The 15174-nt window shown below is 44.9% G+C and overlaps 2 protein-coding genes across 3 annotated transcripts; one reads left to right on the forward strand and one right to left on the reverse strand.

Annotated features, from left to right (window-relative positions):
- Window positions 1-310: 310 nt before the first annotated feature.
- Window positions 311-11841, reverse strand: gba2 (glucosidase, beta (bile acid) 2). 2 transcript variants are annotated; one of them, XM_061669238.1, is made up of 17 exons: window positions 11683-11841; window positions 8105-8196; window positions 7871-7986; window positions 7495-7713; window positions 6908-7147; window positions 6729-6831; window positions 6501-6654; window positions 6297-6422; window positions 5574-5758; window positions 5382-5486; window positions 5188-5295; window positions 4582-4733; window positions 4376-4482; window positions 3349-3491; window positions 2936-3051; window positions 1728-1919; window positions 311-1378 (listed from the first exon to the last, which is right to left on the reverse strand). In XM_061669238.1, exons 1-17 carry the CDS (start codon window positions 11688-11690, stop codon window positions 1160-1162), a joined length of 2385 nt encoding a protein of 794 aa, XP_061525222.1. In that variant the 5' UTR covers window positions 11691-11841; the 3' UTR covers window positions 311-1159. The 2 variants fall into 2 exon arrangements, with proteins under 2 accessions (XP_061525222.1, XP_061525221.1); XM_061669237.1 differs by lacking the exon at window positions 11683-11841 and adding an exon at window positions 10320-11184.
- rgp1 (GP1 homolog, RAB6A GEF complex partner 1) lies at window positions 11244-14476 on the forward strand. Its single transcript, XM_061669240.1, has 9 exons — window positions 11244-11634; window positions 11779-11894; window positions 12092-12225; window positions 12313-12396; window positions 12477-12626; window positions 13358-13504; window positions 13575-13702; window positions 13807-13984; window positions 14091-14476. Exons 2-9 carry the CDS (start codon window positions 11779-11781, stop codon window positions 14312-14314), a joined length of 1161 nt encoding a protein of 386 aa, XP_061525224.1. The 5' UTR covers window positions 11244-11634; the 3' UTR covers window positions 14315-14476.
- The last annotated feature ends 698 nt before the right edge of the window (window positions 14477-15174 follow it).

Genomic DNA, 15174 nt, shown 5'->3' on the forward strand with positions numbered 1-15174 from the left:
CCTTCACTGAAACCTATTTTTCTGCATTTAGATGTCTAAACTCATTGAAAGAACGAAAAAAAGGTGGATGCAATGCAGAATGTTCACAATGACAGGATGTGGCATAATGGCATTCAAAAAAGACAAGAGGGGAAATGAAGTGTCTGCATGTTCGTGTGCGGTTTGTTTGGGATGAATAGGAGAGCTGATGTTTGATCAAACCCAGCGATAACATATTTTGCTTTTATTGGATCATCCCAATACCACCAATGTGCTCTGAAAGATCATCAAACGTGCCGCAGTAAAAAGATCCAATTTCACTGAATTGGTCCAAAAATTATTTATTTACCACAAACAACATATCTTTGTTCATCTATCTATGCAAGCAACATATAGTGACAGGCAAAACAATTAAAAGGTTTTCCACTAGATGGCAGAAAGTACACAATCAACCTGTGTTTCCGCTTTTGTGACATTCGTTGTGTAAAATATGAGCCTAGCTAGGCTCAACAAAGGTTGGGAAACACTACGTCAGTGATTCGCAAAGTGTGATACATAGACTCCATCTAGGAGCAAAATTGTACTTTTAATTCAGTGAAAACCACTGCTGTATTTTTTATGACTGCTACACTACAACAATATTCTAATGCTGGTCATGGTACATGGTGTGAGCACGTTATAGAAATGCTAAGGAGAATATAAATATGAATATGAGCGCTTGTCGCCCTCTGCTGCACGCATGCTCGTATTACAATCGTGAAAAAACTAATGGCTTGTGATGAAAGACGTGTCAAACACAAAACAGGCATATATACTCCTTGACAGTAATTTATTCAGGATGATTGTCATAAGTGTGCGTGTACGAAAACATTTAGGAATGCAGCTACGTTGATATAAGCTAACGTGCAATAAGGCCGCAAATTCTGTATTACAAAAAAAATAGAACGTTTTTCGGTAACTGCTCAATTTACAAGCACCTGTAATACGAAAAAGATAAACAGTACTCGCATAATGACGTGTGAAAATTGACAAGGTGTCGGAACACACGGGTTACGATTTGACACCACCCGGCATCGTAAAGATGGAAGGAAAAACAGAATTCAAGTAACGCTATGACCTGCAGGCTGCAGACAAACCTAACGGATCAAAGTTGGGATTTCCAAACGGACCTCGGCGGATCTCATTGACGCGCACCTTCTCCGCTCCCCGTGTGGCGACCATCGCGCGACCGGTTAAGAGCCAGCTGCATGGCCCAGATGCTGAGCGGCCTCATGTACGCCAGAGAGCGGTAGATGGCCTTCTCGCAGTAAGCTTCGGGCGTCTGGAAGGCCATGCCCAGCCTCTCCCACACCGTGCGGTAGCAGCCCTCTGCCGCGCGCATGCCTTCAGACAACATGCCCTGAAGGGGGGCGGGGGGGAGAAAAACAAAAAATATCGGAAAGGTTTTCAACAGGGGAAGTCAATAAAAACAACCGAGATCATGTTGATGAGAAGAAAACTGGTTAGGGAGGCCGCAAGATAAGTCCTGGCTGTTTAGAACAGGTGACAATAATCTCCCATCTGCTTCATATTTCTGGGCGGCAAGATGGAAACCATGTTTTACAAAGGAAAACATTCAAGCCTGGCTAAAATCTCCTACGCACATCAGATCAGGTTAATTAGGAAATCAGTTCAACGCTAAACCAAACAAGGGAGTCTTGAACCTCAACTAAAGTACAGTAACTAAGTGCAGTATTTATACTTTTTACCTCGTGGATCATGGTGGCGGCCAGTCCGTAAACTACGCCGATCCAAACCTCGTCGGACTGGACGCTGGAGCGGTCGGCCACGCCCTCGGGCCGCATGCCGTTGACGGCGCCCATCTGACCGCCGCCGAAGCTCATCACATTCAAGTCGAAAACCGTTTGGAGTGCGGCCCGGATGTTTTCTTTGGGAAAAACCTGGATGGCGAGAGGAAGTGTCATCATTAAATTGGACATTTTGATCAACTTCGGCTCTTCAAATCTATAAATAATGATATAATGCTTATATCCAATTTTACTTTTTGGCTCTATCATGGTCACTTTTGGCAAATTGAAACCCATGAAAACTATTCATTATACCATTTGGGTCCAATGGCTTTCAGTGGTATTGAGAACATAACGTGGTTCCTTCTGATGTGCCTGCCTTGGCCACCTAGGGCCAGCAGTGAGGCATCATTAGAATCCCACTTGAGTCCTCGGCAGTACTGTCTGATCGCAGCGGGGTGTGTCCTGCCTAGAAGTCATGTGGGATTCATATTACCACTTCATTGAGATCTCAAACTCCTCTCTCATCTCATCCGTACGGCACAAATATTAGCCGTTCTACGAAGAGGATAAAGAATATGACTGAGTACTGTTTTATTGTCTGTCTACATGTTGCGGCACCATTTGTGTTCAATCTGTTGATTAAAGGGTTAAGCAGACATTAATTAGCGTTAGCACGAAGTTCGCAGCCTGAAAGGCTATCTGCTTGTTTTAAATAGACAAAGTATAATTCTCTTTGTTCTATGTTAAATTAGACAGTAAACTTCAACGTGGAGTGCCATGAAACAGCACAAAGCCATTTTTGTTTTTTTGAGGAATTGTTCACTATTGGCCAAACTGCTGCCTCGTGTAACCACACAGCGCTCGCATCTCAAGTCTGCGCGAGTAAAAGCAAAAAAAAAAAAAAAAAACAACAACATTGGGTTACTCGTATCTTCAGGCACAACTGTACTTTTGAATTTAACTGCTCAAAACGTGCAAACACTGAGAACCATGTAAGTCCTCAATCGTGGCGATATAGTGGTCAACTGTTTTCCACCATTTCAGTTTTCCTGATTCCTAGCTTAACAACAACAAGGCCTGACAAAGTTTATTACATCTGGGAACTGTTTTAATCATGGGGGGGGGGGGGGGGAGTCTCATTTGATGTATCGCGTAAAGTTAGTTACCTGGAAGTCTCCTTCTCCAAGGCCAGACGCTCTCAGGAACCATTGGCCGGCACACTGGTCGGACATGACACTGTTCGAAAGGTCTCTCCCGCTGCTGTCGTAGTTGTAATACCTTCCTAAATGTAATGGGCAAAGTGCACACATCATTTAAGGACTGATCACAAAAAAAAGTCGCCTTAATCGAGATGTAAACAGGTGGCCCAATAAGAGTCCATACAAAACATAAATAGATTTTAGGATAATGTAAGATGAATTTGGCATTATAACAGTGTGTTGGGATCATAGTTTGGGGTATATTTAGGGTTTAAAGTATTAATACAGGCACTTATAAATACTTCTAGGGCAGGCGACCACCGGGGATTATTCCCTAAATCCCTGGGAATAGCGAGGGTTCGCTGGATGTTGGGTTTTACCGTTCCACAGTAGTTTATCAAAAGCGACGCTGCCTCTGTCTAAGATGTCTCTGTAGCGCTGCTGCGCCTCCTCGTTGTCGACCAGGCTGGCCATTTTGCACATGACGCACAATGACGCCAGCCACAGCCCGCCACAGTACGCACTGCAACGTAGAATGGGACACTGAGGGTACAAACAAATCACGCAGGCGACATACAAAGAATCCCAAATTAAGTTTGAGTCTCAGTCCAAGCTGGAAAATCCCCAAGTTCCTGTTTTTGTCAGGAGTCATGCTTTTCCTATCATGGTTTCCTTCCCTTCATCCCTCCTCCCAGCTGTCCAGTGCGGACACCAAGCCAAAGAATATAAATTGTTCCCCTATAATCACGCTTCATCCTCCGTGCCCCCGCTACTATGTATCGCAGATTTCTTGTGGAACATCGCTGTCCATCTGTGTTGCAAATTCCTGCCACGTCGCCGAAATCTGCGGTTTATAACGATTGTTTTAAATCATTAATTGTTCCCACAGACCAGAGAGAATATATGCCTTGTGTGTGAAAGTAGCAGTTGTTTGAGGTTTCTTATTACCATAACAGCTATGCTAATTTCCTATAGCACGTCTATGGCATTTTGCATTATGTGTTAGCATTAAACTAACAGGGTTTCTTCAGAGGGATTTAGATGCGTTGCGTAGATTCAATAGTGTTTCAATATACAACTTTTCATTCTCTTTTGTTTTGTGTCAGTTAGACAATAAATTGTCCTGGGAGTGACAATAGCTTGAAGCAAGCACGCTGTGTATCTTATTTGGAGAACTGTGCGAGCAAGTGAATACACCAGGCCCCGCCTCTTAAAAAGGTACATATCTAACACGCAGACACTACAATATGTACACCATTTTCCATACATTTTATGCTTGCCAAAACATTTTTTTCCACATACGTTCGGTGTAAGGTCTCTCTTTCGCCCTATAGCGAAAGGGTCTGGAATACACTATTAAAATTCATTTAAAACTTCAAATCAACCATTTAAAAAGTCTCCTCTGACCTTGGTCCAGTTACTGTCCAACCATCATAAGTCTGGTCAGCGAAGCCAGAGTTCTCGATCAGGCCGTCTCCATCCAGGTCAAACTTCAGCTCCGACTCCATCACTGCCTAGAAGACCGAGCACAGGGAATACTAACCAGCCCTCAGCCTAGGAGTCTTCACAGTGGTTTAAAAAAAAAATAAAAAATAAAATAAGGTCGGTTGTACCTGGCAGATGGGCCACATGTCCCGCAGATACTGCCCGTCCTGCGTCAGGTGATAGTCCCTATAGACCTGCAGGACAAACTTTAGGTTCAAGTCCTTCCAGTAGGCGGTGTCGTGAATGAGATAGGCGTTCACTCTTTGCCACGGCTCGTCTTCTACAAAAAAAAAAAAGACAGCAATGCAAGTGACGGCCAACCTTTCTTTTACATGAGAAAAATCCCACGGCACACAACGAAAAATTACACAAAAAGTGTAGGGTTCAAATGCAAAAGCGGAAATCTAAATTTTTTGTGAATTGACTAAAATGAATTTTTTTTTTTTTTTTTTTTTTTATATCCAGTAGAGTACATTGGTTGAGTACAATTCAGTTGTCTTAAGTTTTAATCTTTTAGACTGTTTGTTTTCAAACATTTATTTGTGTAAAATTTGTATTCACCTTATGTGCAATGCATTTTAATTACCTAATTATTTCAGCACAGTTTTTATAGTTCAGCACAGTGTTCATGGTGGCCTACTATGCTAGTGTATTTTAAATGTTGGTCATTATGGTGGTACAGAACGTTTGCGAAACACTACTTTAAGTGATCGCACAGCCCTCCTTCAGTGTACCTGGATCTCCGATGTCGTGAGGCACCACATTTTTGGCCTTGACCGCAGCGCACTTGCCGCTCATCAGATGCAACCTCTCAGTTAAATCCTGCTGAACTACACTGCCAGCTGAGGGGAGATTCAAATTAGGGAATTGAGTCAAATTTTACCCCCGCCACCTACCGCACACAAAAAAAAAAAAAAAAAAATCATACCAATGTCATATTGCACACTCAAGGCAAGTTTGGGCCAAAGCATGATAAGTGCAAAAGAAGCATAGAAGTGCACGTCGTACGTGTTGTACATTCTGTACTCTTGACCTGAGAGACAAAACGAGCACACGACAGATTTAGCGCACACGGAAGTGGCTTTAGTGAAGGAAAGTGCATTCATTACGTTACGTTTACCTTCGAGGTAGGCGAAACGGCCGTACTCTTTGACGATGGCCGGCTGAGCGGGCAGGCCGCCGTCTTCGCTGCGCACGCCGCCGCTGACGTCGGCGTCCTCCTGCAGCTCCGTCCATACCGTCCCCCCGTCGGCCACAAAGTACAGCTCGTTGAACAAAGCCGACTTGTACCAGGAGGGGAGGGAACTTCAGGTACAATATATTACAAATGTTTATTGGCTTAATTTGCCAAATGCGCCGCCATATTACAGACATTTAAACTGGCAGTGGTGGGCTATATACAGTAAGACATTGTTGCTGTAATTAAACAGATTTTTCAGCTATCTGTACTTTACTTGAGTACAATGGGGCCTTAACTGGTATCTAAAATCTTCTTTCCGTATTGAAATGAATAGAAATGCCATGAAGATGTTCCAACCCCCATAAAACACGAGGGGAAAAAAAAATGTAACATGATCTTATTAAGAAAAATAACACTACAGTAGAAAAGACAATTAAATAGAAATGAAAAAAAAAAAAATTAAATATTGCGACATTGATGCTAGTTTCATTTTCGTCTATGACGTTTTGCATTGTGCGTTAGCTTTAAGCTAGAAGACTTTCATTCACTTTGCATTAATCCACAAATACCGTCATGGCTAAAAACATGTATTTGCTATTTTTCTCGATGACAAAACAGGTGAATCAGCCAAATGATGCGGTGGGGCAACGTCATGTGACGTACCTGTCCTGCAGAATGGTGGCTTGCCACTCCTCAATCTTCTTCTCCCACACTTTGTAGCGCGTCAGGGCGTAGTGACTGAGCGAGGGCGACGCGTCCCCTTCGCTCCCGAAGTAACGAGTGTACCGCCTGGAAGTGAAATCAGGTGTCTTGTGTTTGACAACGGCAGCAAGGAGACATATTGTATGTTAGTAGTGTCTTGTATACCTGTGGTGCTGCCTCTCTCGAGACCCAAAGGTGATTTTGGGCATGTCCCACGCCAGACAGAACTCCAGGGTGTTTCGGCTCTGAGGCAACACAGAGCAGCCAACTGCCAGCGCCGCTGCCACCTTCTCTCCTTTGGGCGTCGGCGGGCTGGAGCCTGCAGGGGCGGACGGAAAAGACGCATCTTTGGGTTGGTGATTCTCCACCAAAAGAGTGTTTTGTGACGCTGACCCGTGGGAGAGTCCAGGCGTCCATCAGCGATTAGGTCACTCCACAGGCCACAGCAGGTTCCCTTTGGACTGAATGCAGTCTGATGGCTGACTTCCCTGTTTGGCTTAAAAAAAATAAAAATAATAAAACTTAACTTGGATTTTGCAAGTGCAAAAATCCACTTCAGATAAATATCAAACCTGCTCTGGAGCTGCGATGCATAAAGTGTAAGGGTTCACTGTTGTGGAATGATGCAGCAACACTCCAGACACAGCCTCCCCCTCCTTTTCAAGATGAAATGGTTCATTCCAGTGGCCCCCACCTTTGTCGTCCTTGTGCCCGGACCCATTGACCATCGTGAACATGATGGTGACATCCAGCGCGAAGTCATTCTTGTTCTCCACATCCCAAACGAAGACCACCACTGGCAAACAGGAGTCCTGCCAGAAAGCCGATCTTACTTCACATTTACATTGTATAATAATTACATTGAATAATGTCCTGTTTTCGAACAAAGGGATGGGAATTCCAAAATATCCGATTCATGAATTAATCAAAAGGATAATAGACATATTAATCGATTATTAAAATAATCGTTAGTTGCACCCTTACCTGGACAAGCAGTATTGAAAATGGATGGATGAAATATAAAGAATCCCACTCTATTTTTTTATTAATTAAATGGATTAGGAACAAATACAATTAAAAAGTGACGGTTAATCATTATTCCATGACGAAAACTATTTGACATGCACATATTTGACATACCCCCCTGGACCCCGCTGACCTGGTAGTCGTGAGGAATGACGGGGGAAACCTGTCTGCAGGTGAGCGTGACGTTTTGCCCCGGCAGGTGGTAGACGGTCCAGGCGCGGGGGTACAGGGCGTGGTAGAAGGCGTACTCGCCGCAGTAGCCCCAGTTCCAGCCTTGCAGCGTCGGGGGGCGCTCTACGGAGAGCACCTGTTGGTAAACCGTTTGTCCCCCGCGACGCAAGCACACAGTAAACTGAGAGACACAAAAAATAACGCCATTTGGTTATTACTTGCAATGTAGATTAGAGATTCCCAATTTTGCTGAGATGCGGTGCAGTTTATTCTCATCACTAGATCTCTCATTGGATTGTGCAGGGTGGATTTATTATAAATGTTCTTTTCCAGTGTACCTGATCAGCCGCGACAGTCTTGTAGTGATACATGCCGGGGGTGAGCTGCCACCGACAGAACTCGCCCCTCCAACCTCTGGTGATGGTCCCTCCTCCGATACCGCCGAGCGGGGCACCTGCCGAATCGGCGAGGAACTCAGGAGTTGAGAAAAATATATTGGAGAAAAATGCATGCAAAAAAAATACGAGAAAATCATTTAAACCGGTTCGACAATAGAGACGGCACGAACCCACCGTATATCTGCCGCAAAGGCTGTGCACGAAACATGTCGATGAACGGCGCCTTCCTTTCCACCTGTGTCTTCTTGTACCACCATTTTAGATACCTGGATGAGCACAAATGCATGAGAAATAATCGTACAATAAAAGTCCACTTCTGCTGCATCTACTTATCTGTTGCGCATCTAGTAGAAGCTGAAGCGTATCGCTGCTGACTTGGAGCGACAGGCAGGGTACAGCCTGGGCTGGTCGCCGGCCAATCGCAGATAAATTATTTTCGGACCAATTAAGTGAAATGGAATGATTTCCGCAACACGCCTGATGACCTCTCACAATGTTTGGGAATCACTGATGTAGATGACTCCGAAGGCCGAGGGGGTAGGGGGGCTACAGGTTGGAGTCAATTCGACACGGGATTGTGAATTTGAATCAATTATCCTGCGAGTGATGGCCAGAGATGCAATAACAGCCCACCCACGTGCCAAGGGATCAGTCGGGACGTTTCACGCGAGGCCGCCTGTTATTCCGCAGGGTCGGTCGGCCGAGGCCACGGACAGGGACAACGATTGTCATCCCGATCTGGATCTAGGACGGCAAGCAACAAACGCTGACCTGAATCCACCCTCCTATGCTCTCTCCTCGAGCAGAGCATCTGAAAAGCAAACCTCAGCGCGAACATACAGGGAAACTGAGGAATACAAACTTTTATATACTAACCACACCCGAGTTAAAGAGCAGATGTTTAAGCGATGTCTTTTATGGATTTATACAGTATACCGCCAGGTCTAAATTTTGAGAGAAAAGAAGAATTGGTCGAGACGGTCCACTACTGAGCAGAGTGCGCGTAATGCTTGTGATGGAACATTTTGGGGTTTGAATTTTAGTTCCATTCTCTTTCATGTGTTAAGGGTGAAATTACTGTAACATCTCTGCTCATTTCCATTAGCCGCCGTCTACGGTGTTTCTCATGATATGTTAGCATTAGCATAGCATGGCTGAACATTTTGGTGTTTAAATGTCCATTTAATTCTCTTTTGTTTTATGTCAGTATACAGTAAACTTCAACAGAGAATGACAAATAAACAGCTTGAAGCTCCTACTCAGGAACACTTTAAAAGCCTGTTTCAATATGTAGAAAATTGATCTGTTTAAACAGTGGTGGAGTGGCAAAACTACTTTAAAAATTGTTATTGTTACATGGTCTCTTTATATCAAGATTTTTCACCTATCACAGGGGGGGGGGGGGGGTTCTGAAATAGTGGGATTACAGAAGTTATTATTCCCACAGCGTTGATGTCTATTCACGATGTTAACAGGACTGTCTGCCGTGATCGCCCATGGGCGCAGTGCATAAAGTCTGCCTCTTCAAACAACCGGCCGCTGGCGCAATAATTAACAAATGTTGCCTTGGCAACAAAAGCCGCCACGCCCTGTGGACAAGGGAGTCTTTAAATTTGTCCTCGAGATTGCAACATACACACAGTATACACACGGCTGCCGTTGAACCGGCTTGGGGGCAGCTCCCTGTGTATTTTGCGGGACGCATGGAAATATATACTGCGTGATCACTGCCCAGTTGTTGTTGTTGTTGTTGTTCGATACTATACCTGCATAAAGCAACTCGATACCGATACTGAAACGACAACATTAGCATTAGGCTAGCACACTTCTGTTAGATTCATCGATGAATCAATTATCAAAATAATCGTTAGTTGCAGTCCGACTCAAAACTTTATAGGTGAATAATTGGCTGTCGATTATTTTTAACTTACTGGTCAGAATGATTTTATTTTTTATTTTTTATTTTTTAGCGGCTTTCGTAGTTCAAAGCGCATCCTTGGTGACATCCACTAACATCATGGCTGTGAACAAAGAGGAGCTAGGACTTTTCAGACCCCTCTTGCGACTATTTTTCAAAAAAAGTGACTGGCGATTTTTACCCGAGGGGGAAAATTTCTTGTTGTTGTTGTTGTTTTCCACGGGACATAAAAACAAAAAACAAAAAGGGCCTGGTAAGACGGCAAGGGTGATTTACTGAGGCGTTGGAAACTTTTGACCAGAGGTATGTGCTGATGTGTAAGCTGCAAATATTTGGAGGTCACTTGAGAAAAGACCGTGAGCGAGACGGAGTAGCATTACAGACCAGTGAGCCATGCAGTTTGAATTAGAAAAGAAAACTATAATTCTGAGATTTCGTTCGCCCAGCCCTACTTTAAAGACATGAAATCACCTGATTCCAAGGCCAGTGTGCTCCACAATGTTAGCCAGGGACACGTCCTTTGCTTGAAAAGGCCTCCTCTTCTCCTTGAACTCATGGGCCAAACAGATACGCCACCCGGCCGTGGGTACCCCATGCCCCATTTCTTTGGGCAGGTACCTGCTCATGAGCTCCGCTGTGGATCTCTCCCCCCAATCTTCAGTCATTTTCAACTATTTCGTTGTTGCTGCTGTTGTTTTTTTTCTTGCTTCGAGCAGGAAGCAGCGTGTGGCTACGAATTGAAGCTGTCACTCCCCTTTGTCAAACACAAGTGTGTTTATCACGGAATCAGCGTGATTCCTCTGATACACCAACCGGTTTGCACTCGTTTCTAGGTCAGGGGCGAAAAGCTGATGAAAGCGCCTTTAAGTTGGAGGCCCCAGGGCCATTCTTGAGTTTTTCAAGCGCGCATTAACGACCGTCCTTCTTGGGGCAGCCTCGATGCCGGATGGATGGGGGGGGGACACTTAAAATCCAATACAAACACGCTTCTGTCACGTCTCCATTGACCAACACAGACCTCGAAGCTCCGTGCCTCTCAGCAGCCGGCGAATTTGTACGAAGTACCTTGAAATAGCAGCGGAAGCGTTCAATTCCGAGTGGAACTCGACGGGGTGAGCTCGGCCAAAAGGCAGGAAGTCACGACGGTGTCTGACAACAAGCGAGAAACCGAGACCACCACTCGCGGCGAAACCATTTGTAGTCAATGAGGGGGGGTGTAGGAGCTTCTATTCATACTAGTTATCGTTTTCTATCAGCGACTGTGTTCCACCAATGAAGTTTGAAAACGTTTTAAAGCCCCGAGGCTAACGGGAACAAATGAAGCATAAACTGACACCCAATAAAGTTACCATAGCAACATACCGCCTTGTAGTGTGCGTGGCCTCTGCCAAGCCATGTTTTTTTTTTTTTTAATGGCCAACCAGAAACAGTTGCTGTAATTCCATCCGTGTTCGGTTTCTCTAAATTAGTTGAAGTGGGATAGAGTTACTATTGTGGCGTTGAAAAAAATATTTTTTCAAATTCATAAACTACATGGTATTCTTTCCTTTCACCGTCAAGTTTTTTTTGTGTTTGTTTTGTTTTTTTCACCACACGGTTCGGTTTTCGTCGTCCACACGGACACACTTGTTTTGTTTACCCACTGCTAGCAACGGAGGTAAACGATGCTAGGTCCGGATAGAAATCGGTTTTGCGTAGAAACTACGCGGATATATTAAGAGGACATCCCGTTTTAACTTTATAACTCGGACAAAGGGAACCGAACGAAGACACTCCGCGGGACAAGGTGTGCGTTTCATTTCCGCAGCTGTTATATTAGCTTATCTTAGCTTACCTTAGCATACTTGTGTGTACAGGCTGCAGTGTAGGGTTCTGTTAGCTTGTCCTCTGTGGTTTCATTGGGATTTATCTGTCGTGTTCCTCCATCCAGATGATCGAGGTGGTGGCATCAATGGCTCGGGGCCCTGTGTTTCTGGCCGGGGAGCTAATGGAGTGTCTCGTCACTTTCAGGAACCCCATGACCCACTTCTCCACCTCTGCGAGCAGGTAAATTGGAATGCCGTCACAAATGTTTATATTTGTTCCATGAACTTGTATTAATGTATTCACAACAGTCTATTATTTTCATTTTGCAGTGTTTATCTCGGCTGCATTGCTTCCAGTGCGTGTATTAGGATGTTGGATTTGTTTGTTATTTTTTTTTTTTGTCATTTTCCAATTTGTTTTCTTGTATTGTGTCCCAGTGAGATGTTGGCGTGGGCCAGTGCCCAGATCCACTGCCAGTTTCACGCCAGCGAGAGCAGAGTGAGTTTGCCAAGTCGGGGCAGCAAGCAGGACGTCCAGGCCGACAGCGACACAGTCCTCATTCCGAGCAGAGGTCAGTGAGTGAAGACACAAAGGTGTCGTTTGACTTTCTGTATCACGCTGAAATCTAACTCCGCATCTTCCCGTCCGTCTTCACCAGGAGAGCGAGGCCAATGTGTTCTGGACACGCCACCCAAGATCCTGTTCTGTGACCTGTGTCTGGATCCAGGAGAGAGCAAAACCTGTCAGTCAATGTGCAATTAAAACAAGACTAACTGTTTTTTTTATTTATTTTTTCTGATCCGATCTTGTTTTGTGCCGCAGATTCGTACAGCGAGGTCGTACCTGCCGACGGCCCTCCCAGTTTCCGCGGCCAGGCCGTGAAGTACGTCTACAAACTGACCATCGGCTGTCAGAGGGTCAACTCTCCCATCAAACTTCTCAGAGTTCCCTTCCGAGTTTTAGTTCTGCAGGGTGAGACCATTTTTGAGATGAGTTAGTTGTGTTCAACTGAACAGGCACATATTTCACAAGTTAATTTGTGAGTAAATTGAAAGATCATCATCATTAATTTATTATACAATGAACCCATTTTTCGCAGGAAACATGTTCCAGACCCACCCCGTGATCGGTGACAATCCGTGCTATTGAGAGAATATATATTAAAAAAAAAAGATACACACACATTTGAATTCATTAAGTATTTTTTGGCAGAAATGGGAGACAGTCGTATCACATCACTTTATGCAAGCAAAAAGAAGACTCACTCACAAGGTTTCTCCAAATAAGCGTGCTTGCTTCATGCTGTTTATTTGTCACTCCCCAGTTGAAGTTTGCTGTGAAACGAAAGAGCAAAACATTGTGTAGTTAAACACCAAAATGTTCAACCAAACCATAGGATTTCATCTAAGTCTAATGCAAAACCGGCATAGACGGGCTCACATAAATTAGCGTAATTATAAACCTCAAACAACTGCTAATTGAAAACACACGTACTAGCAACACATACAAACAGAGCATACAGCAATACTCACATATATTCTCTCTGCTCTGTGGGATCGAATATGACTGAAACTTAGTAGGGGACCTTCACTGCCTCCGCTTGCACTTAATTACTTAAATATGACACTTTTTGTGACGTTTTGTTTGGTGATGTGCTCTATCCCACAATGTGTAACCGCTATACACTCTGTTCTGATCTCCAGGCATGCCAGAACCCCCATTTACCCAGGATGAGGAGGTTTCCCCGTCTAACCCGTTCCTGGAGGAAGAGGAAGCGAGTCAGAGGGATGCGCGGCCTTTGGAGAGAGCGCTCGACATGCTCATGGTCTCCACGTCGAGACGCTGCCCGCGTGAGTTGTCCTGGCTGCTGTGCAGCGCTACAAGTAACAAATAGTCATGTCTCAATTTGACCCTCTCCAGACATGTTCAACATCACCAACGTGCGAGGGAAAGTGGCAAAGTTCTGCATCTTCAAGACCCTGTACAGACTCGGAGAGGACATCATCGGCTCGTTCAACTTCTCCGAGGGTGACATTCCCTGCTTACAGGTACTTTCACAGAACAATAATTTTGGCTGATGGGTATTCTGTCTATTACCTTAATGAATAAACAACCATGAAAACAGCTGTTGTCCGTTTCTCTCTTTTGCCAGTATTCCGTGAGCCTCCAGAGCGAAGAGGAGATACGGCAGGAGTACCAGCGGCGTCCCGGCCAGCCTTTCAGCGTGACCGGACACGGACGTCATCTGGAATCGTGCCTGCACACGGCGTCGAGCCACTTCTCCCTCCCCGTCCCCCTCAACGTCACGCCGGGCTTCGGCACGGACATCGGTGAGTCGACGACCGAAGCGAACCATTTTCAACTGGTAATCGAATCGTTTTTTGATCTGAGCCGAAAATTAACTTACGGAAAATCCTGCCTTACGTAACGTTCCAGTGACCCTGAGGTGGCGCCTGCACTTCGAATTCGTCACCGCTCGAGAGCCCGCCGAGCCGCCCGTCGTGCTCCAGAACGAGTCCAAGGCGACGGTGTGGGCCGGCGCCGAGCACGTCGAGGTCGACACCTTCAGCTGGGACCTGCCCATCAAGATCCTGCCCACCAACCCGGCCTTGGCCTCCTACGAGTCGCAGTTCACGGGCACCAACAGCATAAACATTTGACTCTGAACCAAGATGATCAAAAAATGGTGACCCTCAAAGTTTCTGCACATCGTTTGATGTCAGATGAGCCATTCTAAAGCGACTTTTTCTCGTCAAAATGCTGATTGCATACCTCACAATGAAAATTATATGTTAATACATCCTCATTAAAAGTGTGATTGAAAGTGGATTCTGTATTGTAGTATTATTTAGCATAACTTCAGGCTCCATTTCAGTAACTTGGAGCACAGTGCATTTCTTCCTATAGCTCCCCGACTCTGTAGCTTGGTCAGCACAGAGGTCAGTTATTATTGATTTACTTCCAAATATATATCTTTGTTCATCTAGCTGTGCCAGTGATGTGTATTGGTAGGCACCCCCCACCCCCAGTTGTACTTCCTTTCATTTCATACTAGTTTCCTTGCCTCCTTCCCTCTATCCTTCCTACATTGCATTCTTTGCATCTTTCCTTCCATCCATCCTTTTAAGGCAACATTGGATTTTTCCTTTCTTCCTTCCATCCTTCCGTCATCCTCCCTACTTAATTTTCTACCATCCTTGTTTTCCCATTATCCTACCTTCCTTCTGTCCTTCCTTTCATACCCTCCTTGAGTCTTTCCCACCTTCCTTCCATGCTTCCTTCCTTCCTTTCATACATCATTTTTTCCTTTCATACCTTCCTTCCTTTCTTCCTTTCTTCCTCCTATCATCCTTCCTTCCCTCCATTCACATCCCTGTTATCTCCCTTCCTACCATCTATGCTTTCTCCTCCCTCCCTTCTTCCTTCCTTTCATACATCCTTGTTTCCTTCCATTCTTCCTTCCTTCCTTCTTTCATTCACCCTTTTCCTTTCTTCCCTCATCAATGCTTCCATCCTTTCT

This window comes from Phycodurus eques, chromosome 23 (genome assembly GCF_024500275.1).
Source record: "Phycodurus eques isolate BA_2022a chromosome 23, UOR_Pequ_1.1, whole genome shotgun sequence".
NCBI classification, from domain to species: Eukaryota; Metazoa; Chordata; class Actinopteri; order Syngnathiformes; family Syngnathidae; genus Phycodurus; species Phycodurus eques.